This window comes from Eucalyptus grandis, chromosome 11, assembly GCF_016545825.1.
Source record: "Eucalyptus grandis isolate ANBG69807.140 chromosome 11, ASM1654582v1, whole genome shotgun sequence".
Classification (NCBI taxonomy): domain Eukaryota; kingdom Viridiplantae; phylum Streptophyta; class Magnoliopsida; order Myrtales; family Myrtaceae; genus Eucalyptus; species Eucalyptus grandis.
In genome coordinates this window covers 48,486,323-48,501,868 of record NC_052622.1, presented here as the reverse complement: position 1 = coordinate 48,501,868, position 15,546 = coordinate 48,486,323, and the positions used below count along the sequence as shown (strand labels likewise).

Sequence of the window (15,546 nt, the reverse complement as noted above, 5' to 3'; positions counted from 1 at the left end):
ATGAATTGCTGCATGTGTTTTGATCGAGAGGCTGATGCTTATGTCGACGCGGGAACGTCTTGCTCGTCCCCTCAATCTGACAGAGCTTTCACGGGAGCAATTTGAGTCCAGGACTCAAGGAGGGTCTCGAGGACAATGCTCCAAGTAGTCAGGATTGAAATTTTTGTTAAAACAGAGAGGCGTTGGAATCGTCTCATGTAATGAATTAATTGGAAGCTGCTCTTGTGAGGACAATGTCACGTGCTCGTTGGCTGACGAAGATTTGGTAGGGTTATATTGTGAGACTAAATTGCTCATTTAGGTCTTTACATGATAAGAGGACGTTCTTGAAAATTTAGGTCCGACCATTATTTGAAATTTTTCCATGTCTTTTTTATGGCCATCACCCCTTAGGAAGGCCATTCCCATGTCCCATATATGGGGGAATTAGGTGGGCTTTTTCATTGGGCCTCGAGCTGCGAGCAATCTAGCAAAGCCGGTCGGCCAGCCTTGAACTTAAGTCTGCATTTTGAGCTTTCTATTGGATATTGTGAGGCGCTATTATAATAGCCACCCCTTGTCGGGAGAGACCCTTCATTTTTCTGTACCATGCCCCAGATACTTGGGGGAAGGCGTCGTGGGAATCTAGGCGGGCCACCCTTACCCCTTAAAGGGGTTTGGCCATGTTGGGCCATGGGGATAGAACATTTTTCGAGATCTGTTCCCCGCCTCTATCCAGTCTTTCCTGGATGTCATAGCCTTTTAAAGACATGCTAATGTCCAATTATATCTCTGTTATATGGCAAGTGTTAATGCATGATATTTTTTTTTTTTTTGGTAAAGAGTGTTAATGCATGATATTTATCTACTTAAAGATCAAGAAGAAGACATGAACCGTCGGGTTCATGCATTCCTCCGGCAACTGGCAAGAAGGGGTGGAAAATCGCCGCACGCAGGTGTCAAATCGATCTCAGACGTGTCACGAGCCCGCGTGCTCCTCTGCGAAAAACGCATCCGCGACTCGACTGCTCTGCCTCCAGATCATATGTCCAAAACAGTCCAGAGTCGACAACAATGCAGTCCATGACAATTGTATGATCCGGGACGTGAATGAAACGAGAATCTCCACGCTCTCTCCGTCGCAGTTCCCGTCCAAAAAAGCCTTCCTCGTCGATTCTTTCCAAGCCAAGAATCGTCGATCTTCGGCCATCAGAATCCATGTTTCCCACCGAGTCTCTCTACGCGACGGCCTTCTTTTTCTGGGTTGCCATCCTCTCGGCACCGGTCACTGGAGGGAGCGGTCGCCGTCGGCATACCAGGTGCTCCAGTCGTACGGGTTGCCGGTGGCTCTCCTCCCGAAGGGCATAACGGGGTACCAGTTGCACGAGGCCACCGGCGAGTTCACGGCGAGCATGAACGGGACGTGCAGCTTCACGCTCGAGAACTCGTACCAGCTCAAGTACGAGCAGAGCATCGAGGGGGTGATCGAGAGGGAGAGGCTGAGGAGGCTGAAAGGCGTCAGCGTGAAGGTGACGGTGGTGTGGCTGAGCATCGTGGAGGTGGTGCGGCAGGGGGGCAATCTGGAGTTCTCCATCGGGGTCGCATCTGCGGGATTCCCAGTGGAGAACTTCACCGAGTGCCCATGGTGTGGGTGCGGGCTGGCCTGCAATGCCACGGTGAGCGAGTTTAAAGCTTCCTCTTCTTCTTCTTCTTCGTCGTCTTCGTAGGAGGTGAGTTCGTGCTTCGTGGTTTGAGTCTGGAAGCACGCCATGAATGCACGTGTTGTCGTTGAAGTCTTCTGTAATTTCATCGCAACAACTTGTTCGGTTTTGTGATATGCCCTGTGTCTAAACGAGCTAACGGTGCGTATTCAGAGAAGCGGCATTTGAAGCCCGGAAACAGAGGATTTATGGTTATATCATCATTAATCGATTGAATCACGGCATACGTCCGATGTTCTGTATTACCATAGAAAGGATCGACCAAAAATTTGGGGCAAACAACTGGCGAATGGGACTCGTTCTTCGTGCGAACCAAACGATAACAGAGCCTCATTCGCGCATATCAGCCAAACTCCACTCGTTAAAATCATTCCTTCTGCCATAAGTGCTTTGCTCGCAGCTCAGCCACGTCGATCTCCTCGATGCAGTTGTCGGGTCTGTAACACCCGGTCCTCGGGTCGGGTGCCCAGGAGACCTGCCCATCTGAACTCACCATCTTCTCCTCCTCCCCTGTTTTCTCCTCGGCCGCAGCGCCGCTTCTCGTGGCGCCACCGGCCTTTGCCATTTGGGCCGTCGCGCCTTGTGTCGCTGCCGAATACCCACGCCTGTAATTTCGAGCACATCAAGCGCGTACCGGGTCAGTTGACTCGAATGGGTTTATTCGGGAGATGAAGAGGGACGCACGGGAAGCGTGGGGTTTACCTGGCAAAGGCGCTGGACATTGCGTCCGCGGCGAGAGCCGAGAGAAGCTTGGCGCTCGAGAGAGATCGAGTCATGACGAGGCAAAGATTCTGAAAATCCTAAAGAAACCTTCGCTTATTCACTGGAAATCTTCCCTCTCGCGATCCCTTCTTCTTCTTTCTTTGACGATGACAGAAGGGTAGGTGGGGGAGACTTTATATAGGGCCGAGACAGACGAGAGAAATGAATCTTCTGCTTCTTCGTCCACGAGGATTGATGGAGTCCAGAAGGGACCAGGTCCAAGGCAGGACTTTGCGGCGAGCCATCTGCGCCCACAAACAAAGCTTCTTGGCGTGCGTTTACGCATCAACGGCGCTTTTCCTTTTCCGGACCATATTTGTTCTTGACTGGTCAAGCGACTTTCTTCCCAGGGTCTAAACATGTCTAGAACTGACGTGAAAATAATTTTGAATGACCTTTCTTTAGAATCGATTTATATATGAGCTAGTCTCCCTTATTTCTTTAGGATGTTTACATATAAATAAATAAAAATCACTGACGACTAATCTAGAGTAAATTTAATGAAGTGACGTGAAAATAATTTTGCATTTGAATATCAAAGAAAGAAATATTTTTAGGCTACATTTGTTAGCTTGTATGGATACAATGATAACTTATAATATTTGGTGTTTGGCAACATACTTTTTTGGATAAACTCAAATTGGATAAAAAAATTAAAAATAATTTAATAGACCATGCTGTCTTTGCCTGATAAATTAATTAGGTGATGCATTCGGATATTGCTTCATCGGCCACCACCTGAGGACCACCACCATGATAGCCGATTGTTTATCACTCTCGATCACCATGTGATCATCTTCACCTTCAATCGTGTTTCAGGGTCCATAATTGAATACCATGCACACATAGTGGACTTACCGAGTAGATCTAGATCATTATCGAAGCCCTTCAGTTTATAGCTTATGGATTCAACGCCTTCCAAGGCTGATACACTGGTTTGGCGTGCGATTCTTTGAGCCTGCTAAGTTCCCGACATTGTTGAGCTTGCAAAACAAGCTGCAACAAAAAGATTTTTAAGCAGGAACTAGACGACTGTCGCTGAAATTTTGCTATCAGATATGTGTGCCCCATAAGGTCTTATGGGAAGATGTAGCAGCAATCAAAAAGAATATGAAACTGAAAAGGCAGGTTCTAGCTGGCTTCAAGTGAAAAATATAGTCCACAAGTCCTATGTAGGCGACATTTCACACCCAAAGGCACTAGAGATCTATGACAAACTGGACCAATTGATTTGGTAAATTAGGGCTTGTTAGGTAACTATTTTGTTTTTCTATTTTGCTATTCTTTTGTTCCCCTTTTCTTCTTTCATTTTTCATAACAGAAATCCATTTGATAATGTCATATTTTTTTTTCTCTCAAAAATAAAAGTGGTCAGTAAATAGATTTTGAATAAAAAAATTTCAAAAAACTACTTTTTTATCCTCGCGAACAAGAAGAAAGATAAGGTCATTTTAGAAAAATAAGCTCAACGTAATCTAATGTTTTTTTTTTTTTTGGGTAAAAGGTAAGAATATATATTAAACTTTGGATAAATGAACAAGAATTCGGCAGCGTAACTCACACTTTAGCTGTGGGGGCAGGGAGAGTGTGAGGGTGCCGAATCAAAAAGATACAGAGAGAAAGAAACATAGCAGCAACTACTCGGCTGAACTACAATTAAAAAACAGACTAATGACCCTCAGGCACCCCTCCAAAGATTGAAGAGATGGAGGAGAGCTAGGAAGAGGACGTCGAGCTGAAGATGGATGGATCGAACCCCCAACTTCTCTGGAGTCGCTTGTTTCTTGGAGTAGGCGGGACATTAGAGAACAAAAGAGCCTTATCCTTCACAACCTTGATCAAGTGATTCTTCATGGCCAGAATTGCCAAAGAGTCACCTCGAAAGATGATAGAATTCCTTTTTTTTCCATATGAAATGGCATAAAGCCCCAAAAGAGAAACGGACAATACTGTGAAAAAAATCTTTACCGAATAGGAATTTGAGAGCCCAAGAGAGGTTGTCCTTCCAAACTCTATTCTTCCAAGGTAAATTACATCTAGAAGCCCAAAAGAACGCAAGAGTCGCAGACGTTGTGCACTCAAAGAACGAATGGCCCATGGAGTCCGGAACGGAGCAGCAAAAAGCACAAACAGAGAACTCAATCCTCCCATAAGAGAGAAGGAGAGTCTAAGTTGGCAGCCTATTTTTTGCGAGCAACCACAAATGAAATTGAAATCTGGGTGCAAGGTCATTGTCCCAAATAAGAGGAGCCCAAGACACTCGATTCTTTTTAACCTTGATGTACTTTCGGGCGAGGCAACGAGAACGAACCCGATGGATCTTCTTGCCAGGTGAAGCGGTCAGAATCAGTAGAAAGAATGGGTACAGTAATTCCCATATTTGCGAGGAGGTCTCTCAAAAAGCACCCACACGGGAGAATAAAGGTCCGCCACTACGAATAGCTTGGAAGGCGACAGCTCTCCACAAGGTCCGGCAGTATAAGTAAGAGAAGCGGGCCACATTCCAGCCAATTGTCGTGCCATAAGGAAACAGAGGAACCGTGGCCAATCTTCCAAAAGAAAGAGAGCCTAAAGTGTCTTCGAAGTTGAAGGATTTTTTTCCACGCCCATGAACACGTAGTGGGTGTGGAGGAGTTCCAAAAGTTGTCATTCTTTAAAAAATAAGAATGGATCCAACGACACTAGAGAGATTCTCTATCGGTGAAGAGAAACCAGATGTACTTAAGCAAGGAAGCAGTATTGCAGTCTCTCAATTTCCGAATACCCAAGCCACCTTCATTTTTTGGGAGGCAAATGTCATCCCAAGATACTTTGGCACCGCTCGGCCAAGCGAGGTGCCCTTCCACAGAAACTGTCTTAGCAGTTGTTCAATTCTATCAAGAACAGAGATAGGCAGAGAAAAAACACTAGCCCAAAAGGCTTGGATAGAATGCAGTACCGACTTTATAAGTTGAAGCTTGCCAGCAAAGGATAAAAAGCGGTGAGCCCACAATTGAATTCTTGCAGTAATACAATCAATCAACGAAGCACAATCAGCTTTCCCAAGTCTTGAAGTAATGATGGGCACCCCTAAGTATCAGACTGGGAGTCAACCTTCCCGAAAGCCAAATGCATGTCGAATATTCTCTCTGATGGAAACAGGGCCTCCTGAGAGAAACACCTCGCTCTTGTTTTTGTTCGGAAGCAATCCACTCCAATATGATAATATATCAAGACTTCTCTTGAGGATCCTGGCGGAAACCCAATTAGCTTGACAAAAAAGAAAGACATCATCGGCAAAGAAAAGATGGGTTAGCTTTACCTTATTGCATCTCCAAAAGTATTTGAAGTCTTTCACCGAAGTATGGGAATTTAAAATCCCTGAGAACACATCCATAACAAGGGTAAAGAGGTACGGCGACAAAGGGTCCCCTTGGCAAAGGCCTCGACCTCCAGAGAAGAAGCCATGAAGTTCGCCATTAATAGAAACTGAAAACTTGGGTGTTCTCACACACACCATTATCAAATGGATGATCCATTATGGGAATCTGAAAGCTTGCAGAGTGAGTTCCAAAAAATCCCAGTCTATAGTATCATACGCCTTTTGAAAGTCCACCTTAACAGCACATTTCGGAAGGTAAGGATCTAAGTGAAAACCAGAGATCCTGAACAAGAAAAATGTTATCTCTAATTCTCCTTCATTTAACAAATGCATTTTGAGATGATCCAACCAAAACATTGAAAACAGCAGCCACACAATTAGCTAGAATTTTTGTAATAACCTTGTAGATGGTATTACTACATGCAATAGGTCTAAAATCTGTGACTGCAGTAGCATTCTGAACTTTGGGAATCAACGTAAGGATAGTACTGTTTACCTCTTTTAGGAGGAAGCCCGAAGCAAAGAAATCCTAAACAGCTTCAATAACCAATGGCCCGACAAGATCCCAGTTGGTCTTGTAAAATTCAACCAAAAAGCTATCAAGACCCGAGGCTTTTCCTCTTACTAGGGAGAAAAGAGTATCCTTGATCTCCGAATCTGTGACCGGGCAAGAGATGGAGCTACATTGAATATCCGAGAGATGCCGATGGATGAGCTCCTTCATCTCATGAAGAGACGGTTTTGAGAGGCACACCTGAGGTGAGAGCAACTTTGAGAAGTAGGACACAAACACTTGAGGCACAAGGGCTGGATCATCTATGAGGACACCGGATGAATCTATAACCGAGAGGATGTGGTTTCTGGCCTGTCTGTTCTTAACCGAATGGTGGAAGAATCTAGTGTTCCGATCACCCTCTTTCAACCAAGTCACACGAGACTTTTGGCGGTAAAAAGACTCCTCAAGGATCCGCAATTGGACAAAGGCACGTCGCTGGTTTTTTTCCAGGTCAACAAGAGATGAATTAGAAGGATCATCATGAAGCCCAACCTGAGTGATGCAAAGGGCTTCTCTAGCTTCAGCCGTCTTCATCGAAATGTCGGAGAAAGACTCTTTGTTGAGTAATATGAGGCGAGCTTTAACCAATTTCAGCTTGGACACGAGGCGGAACATCGGCACTCCGAAGACTGGCGAATTCCAAGCTTGATTGATGCAATACGAGTAATCCGGGTGTTCAGACCAAAAATGAAAATATTTAAACAGCTTCCTTCTCGACACCGGATCAAGCACTCTAACAATCATAGGAGACTGATCAGATGTACCCGGATTGAGAAAGGAGGCTTGAGAGAAGGAGAATCGATGGTTCCACAGATTGTTAATAAGGACCCGATCAATCTTGCGCATTTTCCTTACAGCACTAGAGGAAGTAGACCAGGTAAAACGGAGGCCAATGTATCAAAGGTCCACCAACTCGGTTTGAGCTAAACATAAACGAAACTCGTCAAAAGATGGAATCCAAGCGTTCGAACCCCCCATCCTATCCGATGGGTCCTTAATGGCGTTAAAGTCACCTGCTACAATCCAAGGCGAGTCTTGGAAGACTTCATTATAATGGATTAGATCATCCCAAAGGGGCCTACGACTGACAAACGTGTGATCAGCATAGATCGCAGAAATACAACAACTCATGTTAGAAGAAGTAGAAGAAAGAAAACCATGAACATCTTGCTTATTCGAAGAAATAGGAGCAAACTCAACTATACTTGGGTCCCAGCCAACCCAAGTTCTACCACGAGGAGCGTATTCATAGTTCGTCGTCCATTTCCAGCCTCTTAAAAAGGTCGAAGATATGGTATCAAACAATTCTTCGGGCACCTTAGTCTCAAAAATACCGATCAAGCAAAGCTTGTTGGAGAGAACAAGCTTCCTTACCTCAGCACACCTAACAGGATTGAGGATACCTCTAACATTCCAGAATCCAAAAAACATATGTACACAAAGAAGGGAGGCAGTTACCTCTTCATAGAGGCTTTGCGGCCAGTAGAGGTGGCCTTAGCAAGAACCGAAGTAGGAGGTTCAGGGAAGTAGACGATCCAACTGGTCTTGAATAGTCTGGCTTTGCACAAGACATCGTCCCCCGAGGTGAGGAACTGATGGATAGTAGATCATCATCCTCCGAGATAGTATGAATACTAGAACTAGCAATCTCATCCGAGCCAATAGAATGTCCCGAGCGGGAGGTGCGATCCAAGGTCTTGGCAGTATTATCATGTACCTTAACAGATGCTTTCAAAAGTCCCTTAGAAATCCTAACAGGAGGGAGCACAGGTGGTTTAACCAGTTTAGTGGAAGCGGTCTTCAGATTCAACTGTTGTCCACCTCTGGTAGCGCCTGCCACACTGATAGATGCCGCCTTCTTAGAAAAGGGAAGCTTTTTCTTTTTCTTTTTACCTACCACTTCATGCCATTCCTCACCCGCGGGAGGAATAAGTGGAGGGGAAGAAGCGAGGGCAGGCGCGACTTCACGCACTGTGACTAAATCAGAGGAATCAGCATCGTTTCTTGTAGGTATAGGCAGAGCAACCGAAGACGACACTTGGGAAAAAGCAGCGGCTTCTGCATGAGGAGCAACAAGTTCCCCACCGGCTTCCAAAGCATCGAAAGGCTGCTAGACTCTTTCCGAATCTTGCTGATGCGGGGCATGAGCAGCCACCAAAATAGGGGAAGCAAGGGAAACAGGGGAAGCAGGCCTGTCCTGGGGGAGCTGAACAAGAGCAGGAACAACTGATACAGGAGCCTTGGCTGCAGGTCTCCTCAAATTAGATGCTTGGAGAGGGGCTGGGGGAATGCAGTTGTAGCCAAAGATGCCGCACTTGAAACAAACTTGTGGACGCCACTCATATTCCACAGCAACAATACGGAATTTCCATTATGAACCAGCAGTATAGAATCACGAGAGGGTTGGTCTGCAGTAATTTCAACACACACACACGAGCAAAAGCTAACATATCCATTTGCTCAGTACGATGATCCACATACAAAGGTTTGCCAACCGCACTCGCAACTTTGCCAATAGCCTGGGCTGACCAAAAGGAGAAAGGAAGGTTTCTCAACTTGACCCACACGGGAACAGTTAAATGGGTGTCTTTCTCGAGTTCAAGACCAGGCTTCCATTGTTGCAGAATAAATGGAACCTTCGCAACTGTAATTGGGCCACCTTCGAGGAGCTTCCTCATAAAATCCATATCAGGAATATGTAGCACGAAGAAACCTTGTTCATCTGCCATGACTTCGGTGAGGTACGGGCTCCACGCCCTTTTAAGAGCTTCCTCAATGACTTTAAACGGAATTCTCCTACCTAGATAATAGCCAATCAAACAATCATGGAGACCTTGAAGGTCAAGGTCTGACAGCTCAACCATCGGTTTATCATCCAAAAATGCAGGAGGGGTGAATTCTAAATCGTAGCCTTTCCTCAACACTTGAGCAACAGATGCCCAAGAACGGCTAGATGGATTTGCCTTGCCCGTAGGCTGAGGCTGGTTCGGTCTGGATCTACCTCTACTTTTCGTGCGAACACCAGCATGGTTACGAACAGGGATGGGAATATCCGTCTGTCTCGAATCAGGGGAAAACGAGAGGCTTCGCCCCTTATCCTTGCACGAGGGCCCATCAAGAAAAGGTCGTCCTACAACTTGAGGGACATGGGTGAGAGAACTCAGCCCTTCATCAACACGAGAGGCCTGGCCAAAAGTCGAGGCCATCACAACAGCAATTCGAAATCCAGAACCTAAACGGGAGAAAAACCCTAATTGAATTCATCCATAATTGGTCCGAAAAGAGTGGACATACCAGGGCCAAGCTTTGGGGTTCGGGGTTCTTCCAAGACAGAGTTTGGCAACCGGTTTGGAGCTTTGGTGCGGGAAGTCGGGTGCTGGTGCAGATGTAGGCAAAGCAGGCAGCGGTAGCGTGGGTGCGAAGCTGGCTGTCAGGCACCGAGGAGAGGCGAGCAACGACGGTGTGGGTTCTAGCGGCGTTGGGTCGCGAGACCGGCGAAGCGGCGCAGGCGCGGTGCAGGTGGAAGAGGCGCAACGCGAGCGTGGGGGGAGCAACAGCGGGCGTCAGAGGTGCGACGATGGAGCTGCAGACGCGAGCGAGGCCGGCGGAGTGGCAGCGGCGGGTCGCAGGTGCAGAGGCACGGCGATGGGCGATGACTCAGGCAGCAGGAGTCACCGGTGGGAGAGGCTCCAGCGGCAGGCGGAAGGCCGGCGTGCGGTCGTCGGGCGCCTAGCGTTTGCGAGCGCGGGGGGAGCTTTTTTATGAAAAACGGAGGGGAGACTCTTGTTCTCGACTGCGAGAGGGAAATAACGTAATCTAATGTTTATCTCTACACAATCAACATAAGGTCTATCACTACTTAAAATTTCAGGTGCACCACCTAGGATTAATGGATTACTAAGTCTAAACTTAGTTTGGGCTCTCCCAAGCTTATACCAATTTGCGATTTATGTTCAAATATTTAGCATGCAAAAAATTATTAGCTATAAGTCGCAATTAATTAGTTTACGGTAAGTCGATTAGATACCTAAGTAAAATAATGAGAGATTTATTTTACTGCTGCGAACCAGAGATTATGAGTTCGGGAATTTGATTACGCTAAATTTCTCTAATGCTATTTCGGTACATTTCTCTATTTTTCTTTTATTTTGAAAAATGTTTTGTAGGTAGTTTTAATTAATTTTAATTTACTTCACTAACGAGGTGATCATGCGGGTGCACACACCACCAATTTAACGCCCAAATAAAATAATGAATAAATTACAAAACTTACATCATAACAATGAAAGCGTCTGCAATGTTATATCATAATTCATATCAACAACCCTAGATATGATTTCTAATTAACACGCAATCACTCCAAATTTTTAGGATTTTCCTTTGTTTAATAAATTCTAATCTATATACAATGCAATTTAATCAAATGACCTAATTCTAATTACGGACAAATTCTAATTAAATGGATCTAGCAATAATCACTAAATGACATGCATTTTATAAACATAATTCTACATGACATGCGCATGATTTTTTGCATTTTTTTTATAAAAATTCGTAACTAAAAAATAGAAATCTAATTAAAGTGAGATATTATCTATTTTAAGTTAGGAAATAAACCAATTTGAATCCTATCTTAACTTAGAAATTTATTTCGACATGCAATTTAATTCAAAGATATTATCTAACCTAGATACTACCTAAACATGCATTTTAATATAATTAGAAAAAAATCTAACTATTTTATCATGTAATTCTATCTAGGAAATCAATTATAATCTACATGATATGCAAATGCAATCCTTAAATAAAGCAATTAAAAGATAAGCAGTAAATCATTCACGATTATCAAAGACATTATCTATTGTTCGAATTCGGAAATGATATCTAATCAAATCTTATTATTTTGCTAATAAAATCGATAAATTGATCTTATGCTTTAAATATCAATATATCAATTAAATATTCCAACGTGATTTAAACCCTTATGGATGGAGTAAAAAATTTGCGTGCGGTTGCGAATTAGGTGATATGTCGGGATTTCAATCATGCATCAGCAAACATTTCAAATGAAGAAACAAAATATTAAAAAAAAAAAGCTACCTAATTTTGAATTTTTGTTTCCAAATCTGGCTTAACGAATGACGCCTTGTGTGGGTCACGATGGAAGCTCGGCATGGCTCAAGGACGGGTGGCCATGATGATGGACAGCCAAGGGTGATAGGCCACCATCGATCGGGGCTCCGGTGAGGGGACCGGAGGCGAGCGGAGGAGGTCATGACAGCAAGTGGCGGCGTTCAGCAAGCTGCTGTGGTGGCGTCGCTCGGAAGGGGGCGGCTGCTGGCGGAGCTAGGCGGGCTCGAGCAGTTGCTGCGACGGCGAGCAGTGGCGTCGGGCAGAAGGAGGTGCGGCAGCAACAGCGAAGGCGGTGCTCGCGGGATCTTGCAGGGGCGGAGACGCGGCAGGGCAGGCGCGCGGAGGCGGTGATTGACAGAGGCGCGGAGTAGGTCGCCGACGTCGGCCACGGCGAAGGCTCGAGTGCTTGGTGCTCGGGCGAAGGCACTTGCTGGTGCTCCGGGCTGCGGCGTCTCGGCGGTTCTTTGCGGCGAGGGTGCGGTAGCGGTGGAGGCACGGCAACAAAGATTGAGGCGCGACGGAGCAAGGGGCTGCTTCGGCGTCGGGCTGCGTGGCGCCGCTCGGAGGGGAGTGACTCGGACCGGCGTGCGAGATGGTGGGCGCGATAAGGAAGACGGAGTCGCGAGCGGGTGGGTCACGGGCCGCCACGGGCTCCAGGCGAGGAGGGGCGCGGTGGAGGCGAAGTGGCAGTGGTGCGGCCGCAGCGGCACGGGCGCAGCAGTCGGCGGCTGTAGTTGACGGAGGGAGCCCGTGAAGAAGAACAGTGCTCCTCCGCTTTCTTCTTCTTTTCTTTTTCTTCTCTGCTACACGTCACTTCTCTCTCTCTCTCTCTCTCTCTCTCTGTACTTCCTTTTGGTCCCTGCTCACGTCCCCTCTCTTACCCTCCTTCACTTTTCTTTGTTTTTTTTTTTGTTTTTTTATTTTGATCAATCTTACTCTATACACTCACTCTTAGACTTTTGCCATGTCTCTTGCAGGACGTGGAAGTCGAAACCCACTCCTGAAACTTACACGTCCCCATCCCATCTCCCTAAAAATGTGAGGATTTGAACCCCTCACCTCCCCCTTCCATGTTGGAAGAGTGGTCATAAAGCGAATCCCAGTGGTTTCATTTTTCTTTGTTGACTTTTCACTCATAGAAAACGAAAACCGAGGGAAAAGCCCCCCCAAAAACCCTAAAAAAGGGAAGAAATAAAATTTTCTCTTTTATCTTGAATTTTTGACTTAGAAACCAATAGAAAAGCCCCCTTCTCCGTACGCAAGCAACCTTTTATACGTTAAGGGCTAGGGCTTTAATTTCTTCCTCAAATCAACGTCCACAAAGATTTTTTTCCAAACACAATTTTCTTTTCCACATCTTTTCTAGATTTCCTTTGCAAAAATTAATATTCTCCATCGATTTTATCATATATTACTAAAGATTCAAAATTGTAATAGGATTTTTCTCAAATTTCAAATTTTACAAAGATGAGCTCGTAATATATATTCGGGTTTGGGCCAATTTACTTTTTTCGTAGCTTAATCCAACTTGTCAATTTAAAATTCAGAACCATCAAATCAAACACATCCATCACGGGTCCAATGCAAATGCAATAATAATAAATAAATGCATCTAAAATTATATTATACAATTAATCATTTTTTCAGGGGTTAAAAATTAATTCTTAATTTTTATGCAATAAATAAATAATGGGTTGCCAAAATTTATTTGTCAATAGTTGCCCCACTTTAAAGGTGAATTTGTAGAGGTTGCCTTCAATGAATAAATTGAGATCTAAATTTTAATCATGCGCGCACTGAATGATTTTTTTTTTGTTGGAAAATGAATTCCATTTTGAAATGCAATTTATGTGATACATGAAAATGCTAATACAGACAATAAAGGAACTTACCTGGAATAACTTACCTTTATTATAACTTACTTTCAAGGAGGGTAGAATAATTCAATATATTGAAGGTAGAGTAATTTAAGATAGTTGGTGTTACATATCCAGGACCCGTACCTTTTTACGGTCGCCCAGAATAGTAACAAGGCTTTGTAAGGAGACTGTTTTTTTAGGACTCGTGTTTTTCTAGGACTTGTACTTTTCTACGGTTGTCCAGTATGACAATATTTGGTTGTCTATGACCCGAATCTTTCTTCGGTTGCTTTGACAGAAAAAATTGTTTTCTCATGACCCGTACATTTCTATGATCGCTTAAATGAGAAATTGCTTTTCTAGATACCGTACCATTCTACGATCGCCTAGTATTGCGACATAGACCATCTGACCATGACTCGAACTTTTCTTCAGTCGCCTTAATCAGATTGAATCTGGAGAAAAATCTTTGGAGAACAGCTTGACCGAGTCGAGTGTCAATGCACTTGAGACCTCCTAAGCACGTCGATTTGATAAAGGGACTTTGAGTTACAGAAGCACGCCATGTCGATAAAAAGGTCTCCAGGCTACAGAAGTACACGCTACAAGAGTATGCCATGTCAATTAAGAGAGACATCGGGCTATGAAAGCACATCAAGTCAATGAAAATGACTTTGGGCTACAAAAACACGCTAGGTCATATTAAGGAATTTCGAGTTATGGAAGCACGCCGGATCAATAAAAATGGACTATGGGTTATGAAAGCATGCCAGGCCAATATAAATAAACACCAGGTTACGGAAGCATGCTATGTTAAGTAAGAGAAACATCAGGTTATGGAAGCATGCCCAATATAAATAAGCACCAAGCTACGGAAGCACGTTGTGTTAATTAAGAGAGACATCAGCTTATGGAAGCACGCTGTGTTAATTAAGAGAGACATCAGGTTATGGAAGCACGCCCAATATAAATAAACACCAGGCTACGGAAGGAAGCACGCTACGGAAGCACGCTGTGTTAATTAAGAGAGAGATATCAGGTTATGGAAGCATGCCCAATATAAATAAACACCAGGCTACGGAAGCAGGATGTGTTAATTAAGAGAGACATCAGGTTATGGAAGCATGCCCAATATAAATAAACACCAGGCTACGGAAGCAGGATGTGTTAATTAAGAGAGACATCAGGTTATGGAAGCATGCCCAATATAAATAAACACCAGGCTACGGAAGCAGGTTGTGTTAATTAAGAGAGACGTCTGGTTATGGAAGCACGCCGAGTCGATGAAAGGGACGTTGGGTTATGAAAACACACCAGATCAATATAAAGGGACACAGGTTACGAAAGCATGCCGTGTCAACTAAGAGCAGATCAATATAAAGGGACACTAGGCTACGAAAGCATGCCATGTCAACTAAGAGGGACATCAGGCTATGGAAGCATGCCGAGTCAAGAATCGATTAATTCTAATAACTATGGTTGTAAGGTGTTCAACCCAACTAACAATAAAAAATTGATTAGCCTCTTGTTGTATGTGGTTGGTACCATCCAATTTACATCAAATAATTCTTTGAAGCACGCCAATCTCTATTCTTTAGGTAGCATTTAAACAATTTTAGTTATAGTTAACAAGATCATATTAACATGTTACGTAAAACACATATAACATGATATAATTTATTCGATTAAGAAATATCATTTTATCGAGTTGATAGTAATTAATGAGTTGCAATTACTCGTATGATTTACAAAGCAACTAAAAATGGATAAAATTCTCCTAATTAGAGGCTGGAGGGATCTTTCTTGTCCATAATTCTGTATACTCAGCATAGCAGTTAATTTCTTTCTAATTTTTTCCATTCTAGAAATAAATTTTCCTCCCTTTTTTTTTTTCTTGCTTTAGTCAACCCTCCTACTTTCCTTCTACGTTTCAAGCAACCCCCTCTGACCCCCAAAAAAAAAGAAAAAAAAACCACCACCCCAACCCTCCCAAAAAAAAGAAGAAGAAAAACCAGAGAGAGAGAAGTAGACTTCCTTTGAGGGGGCGCCCCCCTGGACAGAACTTTTCCTATCGACGAGGGATAATCAAACATTTTTTTCGTTTTTTAACTTCACACTGTTTTTATTATTGCCTAACTTTAATCATGAGAAAAGTTCTATTTCCTTGGCGGCTTT

The 15,546-nt window shown here is 44.0% G+C and overlaps 2 protein-coding genes across 2 annotated transcripts; both read right to left on the bottom strand.

Annotated features, from left to right (window-relative positions):
* Positions 1-1,940: 1,940 nt before the first annotated feature.
* LOC108956042 (protein SENESCENCE-ASSOCIATED GENE 21, mitochondrial-like) lies at positions 1,941-2,543 on the bottom strand. Its single transcript, XM_018864992.2, has 2 exons — positions 2,403-2,543; positions 1,941-2,305 (listed from the first exon to the last, which is right to left on the bottom strand). The coding sequence occupies exons 1-2, from the start codon at positions 2,474-2,476 to the stop codon at positions 2,068-2,070; spliced, it is 312 nt and encodes a 103-aa protein (XP_018720537.1). The 5' UTR covers positions 2,477-2,543; the 3' UTR covers positions 1,941-2,067.
* A 3,809-nt stretch (positions 2,544-6,352) lies between these two features.
* LOC120289980 lies at positions 6,353-7,225 on the bottom strand. The gene has a single exon (XM_039305401.1). It carries the CDS (start codon positions 7,223-7,225, stop codon positions 6,353-6,355), a length of 873 nt encoding a protein of 290 aa, XP_039161335.1.
* Between the last annotated feature and the right edge of the window lie 8,321 nt (positions 7,226-15,546).